This window comes from Eimeria tenella, genomic scaffold (genome assembly GCF_000499545.2).
Source record: "Eimeria tenella Houghton genomic scaffold, Eth_scaff306, whole genome shotgun sequence".
Taxonomy (NCBI): Eukaryota; Apicomplexa; class Conoidasida; order Eucoccidiorida; family Eimeriidae; genus Eimeria; species Eimeria tenella.
Window position 1 is genome coordinate 6,270 of NW_013544275.1, and position 3,731 is coordinate 10,000.

A 3,731-nucleotide genomic window follows, 5' to 3' on the forward strand; every position below is an offset into this window, starting at 1 on the left:
TTTGCTTCAAAAGCTGCTGCAGCAAGTGCTGCAGGGCTTCTTGCTGCTTCAGCTGCACAGCAGCAGCAGCAGCGGCGCGCGCTGCTGCTCCTGCCGCTTTTGCTGCTGCGCCTGGCTGTGCTGCTGCTGCCTCTCCTGCTGCCACTTCTGGCGCCGTGCTGCTGCAGGCTCTGCTGCTGCTGCCTGCCCTCCTGCTGCAGCTGCAGCCCCGGGTGCCGTTTGCGTCGTTGCTGCTGCTGGTTGTGCGGCTGCTGCTGCTGGTTGCGCCGTTGCTGCTGCTGCTGCTTGTGCTGCTGCTGCCGCTCTTGGGAGTTTTGAGAAGCAGGGAAAGGCGCTGAAGGAGAAAAAACGAGAGGCGCAGCAGAATCGAGGCGGCTGCGCGCCGGGGGGGGAAAGTTGAGTTAAATCTGGAAATTAAAGTTTAAATTCGGAACAAATGAAAAGAAAATGAGTTTTAATTGAGTTTTGGGGAATAAAAACAAGAAAAGAAAAAGAAAATGGTCTCATTTGCCGCTGGGGCCCGCAGCAGAAATGCGCATGTCGGTTTCGGGTGTACAGACAGCTCAAGCAGGCGGCGGAGTCCGACGCGCCGATTAGTTCCAAAAAAGAAAAAGTGGCGAAATAAAATAAATTTGGAAGTTGTTTTTAATTTGCAATTCTTTTGATCTATTTAGGAGGCCCTAGACTTCCTTTTTGCTGCTGCGCTGCTGCTGCTGCTGCTCGGCCTGGGCAGCAGCACCCCAACCACTGCAGCAGCTCCTCCTCTTCTTTTTTAATTCATTTCAAAAAGCAGCAGCAAAAGGAATTTCAATTTCTTCCACTCCTTCTGTTTTTTAAACTGCCTTCGCTGCTGCCGCTGCTGCTGCTGCTGCGGAGCGCCCCTACATTTTTCTGCTTTTTCCCACTAAATAAAGCAGCTTTTTCTTCTTTTCCTTTTTCTTTTCTTATTTTCTTTGTTTTCTTTCAAGGCCAAACTGCTGCTGCTTAAATCCCGGGTGTACCTACACCCCAGCTCCTGCTGCTTCTGCTGCTCCCGCTGCGCTGCGGCGCACAAACACTGCTGCTGCTGCTGTTGCTGCTGCTGCTGCTGCACTCGCCGCGCCTTCGCCTGCATGCAACCGCCGCTGTACGTACACCCCAACGCCCGGTATGGACTTACCACCCAGCGACGGGCTGCAGCAGCAGCACTGCAGCAGCAGCAGCAGTGGGCCAGCAGCAGTTGAAGAGGACCTGCCAAGTGCTCAAAGGGTGAGCGCTGGCAACGCTGCTGCTGCTGCTGCTGCAGCAACAGAATCCGCAGCAGCAACAGGAGCCTCAGCAGCAACAGCAGCAAAGGCAGAAAGTGAAAAGCCACCAACAGCAGCAGGGACTGCAGCAGAAGCAGCAGAATCACCAGAATGGACACAAGCAGCAGCAGCAGCATCAGGGGGAGATGCAGCAGCAGCAGTATCAGCAGCGGTAGCAGCAACAGCTGGGGAAGGCCCTCCAGCAGCAGCAACAGCTGCTGCTGCTGCTGCTGCTGCAGTTGAAGCCTCAGCAGCAACTAGCGAGCCACCTCAGGCTACAGCAGCAGCAGTCTCACCAGAAGCAGCAAGTCCAGAAGGAGGAGCAGAAGCAGCAACAGAAGCAGCAGCAACAGCAGCAGCAGCAGGACACGTTTCTGCTGCTGCTGCAGCGGAGTGCAGGGGCTTGCTGCCACTGAGCAGCAGCTGCTTGGATTTGCTGCTGGACCCTTTGCCGCCTCAGGAGGAGCTGCTGCAGCCGCGCAAACTTAGAGAAGCAGCAGCAGCAGCAGCAGCAGAAAGCAGCAGCAAAAGGCAGTGCGTTCAGCTGCCTCCTTCTGCAGTCGAAGGCGAAGCAGCAGCAGCAGCACCGACGGACGAGGACAAGAGCGATATCTCGTTTGTTGCTGCTGCTGCAGCGGCAGCAGCAGCAGCAGCTGCTGCTGCTGCTGCTACTGCCTCCGCAGCAGCAGTAGGACTGGGCGATTCCGCAGCACAAAAAGAGAGGCGAAAAGCAGCAGCAGCTGCAGCAGGTGCTGCTGCTGCTGCTGCCAGCGGGCCCGCAGAATCCGCAACGCCTGGCGCCGCCGCAGCAGAACCAGCAGCAGGAGCAGCAACAGCAGCAACAGCAACAGCAGCAGCACCAGCAGCAGCAGCAGCAGCGGAGCTGCGAGAGGCCCTTGCATGCGGCTATGACGTTTTTCGTGCTGCAGTTGTTCGCCTCAGCAGCAAATTAGATGCTGCTGCGCAGCAGCTGCAGCAGCTGCAGGCAGCCAAGGCAGCAGCAGAGCTCTTTTTGGACGTAGGCAGCTTTCTTTTATATTCATTATTCTAGGGTTTAGGGTTTAGGGTTTAGGGTTTAGGGTTTATATAGTTCTTGCCCTCTGCTGCTGCTCACTGCCCTGCTGCTCTTTCTTCGCTGCTAATTCCCAGTTGGTTTTATTATTGCTAATAATTATTTTTTTTAATTTTATGTATATTTAATTATTTATTATTTGTTATTTGTTGCTTATATTTTATTTCCGTTTATTGCTCGAAAGGACGTGCACTGATTGCTGCTGCTGCTGTTGCTGCTGCTGCTGCACTGCAGGAACTGCGTTCAGAAATAGCGGCTACGCGCGCTGAGCGGCAGAGGACACGGAGGCAGCAGCAGCAGCTGCAGCAAGAGCAGCAGGAGCTGCAGCAAGGACAGCAGCAGCTGCAGCAAGAGCGGCACGAGCTGCAGCAGGAACAGCAGCAGCTGCAGCAGGAGCAGCAGGAGCTGCAGCAAGATCAGCAGCAGCTGAAGAAAGAGCAGCAACAACTGCAGCAAGAGCAGCAGCAGCTGCAGCAGGAGCAGCAGCAGCTGCAGCAAGAGCAGCAGGAACTGCAGCAAGACCAGCAGGGACTGCAGCAAGAGCAGCAACAGCTGCAGCAGGAGCAGCAGCAACTGCAGCAAGAGCAGCAGCAACTGCAGCAAGAGCAGCAGCAACTGCAGCAGGAGCAGCAGCAGCTGCAGCAAGAGCAGCAGCAGCAGCATTTGGGCTTTCGTGTGTACTTTGACCGGGAGCCTCCAGCCAGCTGTGAGTCTCTAGCACACTGGAGCTCTTGCAAGTCTGCTGCAGCAGCTGCTGCTGCAGACGCAGCAGCAGCAGCAGCAGAGTCGCCAGCAGCAGCAGCAGCAGCAGAGGCGCCTGCTGCTGCTGCTGCTGATCCAGATGCAGCAGCAGCAGGTGATGCTGCTGCACGCCTCGAAGGCTCTGCTGGCGTTGAGCTGCTGATGCAGTCTTACTATACAGCCTTGATGGAAGCAGCAGATGCAGCAGCAGCGCGACGGCAAGCTAGCAGCAGCAGCAGCAGCAGCGGCAGCAGCAGCAGCAGCAACAGTGAGACTGCTGAGGGAGGCAGCAACTCAGGGCGAAGCGCCTCGCCCTATTCTCGGGGCCTCTTTTCTTTTGAAAAGCTTTACGGCGACGGCCGCAGCAGCAGCAGCAGCAGCAGCGAGGGTTGCGCAGGCGCTGCAGCAGGAGCAGCAGCAACAGCTGCTGCTGCTGGCGAGGGTGCTGCTGCGCTGCAGCAGCAAGCGCTGCTGTCAGCAGCAACTGAAAAAGTCAAAGGAGTTGCTTTTTGCAAAAGCAACAAGTACTGGATTTGCACCCGCATGGAGCAGGGCAAGCAGCAGTGCCGGTAGCCCCAAACCCTAAACCCTAAACCCTAAACCCTAAACCCTAGTGTGCCTTTGCTGCTGCC

At 56.3% G+C, this 3,731-nt stretch overlaps 1 protein-coding gene across 1 annotated transcript in view; it reads left to right on the forward strand.

The window, feature by feature from the left end:
- Positions 1-1,149: 1,149 nt before the first annotated feature.
- Positions 1,150-3,731, forward strand: part of ETH_00008150 (uncharacterized protein) — a gene marked incomplete at both ends in the record, with an annotated part of 3,655 nt that continues 1,073 nt past the window's right edge. Inside the window, 2 exons of the mRNA XM_013379434.1 lie at positions 1,150-2,304; positions 2,593-3,668. Of these exons, the coding sequence (XP_013234888.1) occupies positions 1,150-2,304; positions 2,593-3,668 (2,231 nt within the window). The remainder of the gene's footprint in view (positions 2,305-2,592; positions 3,669-3,731) is intronic.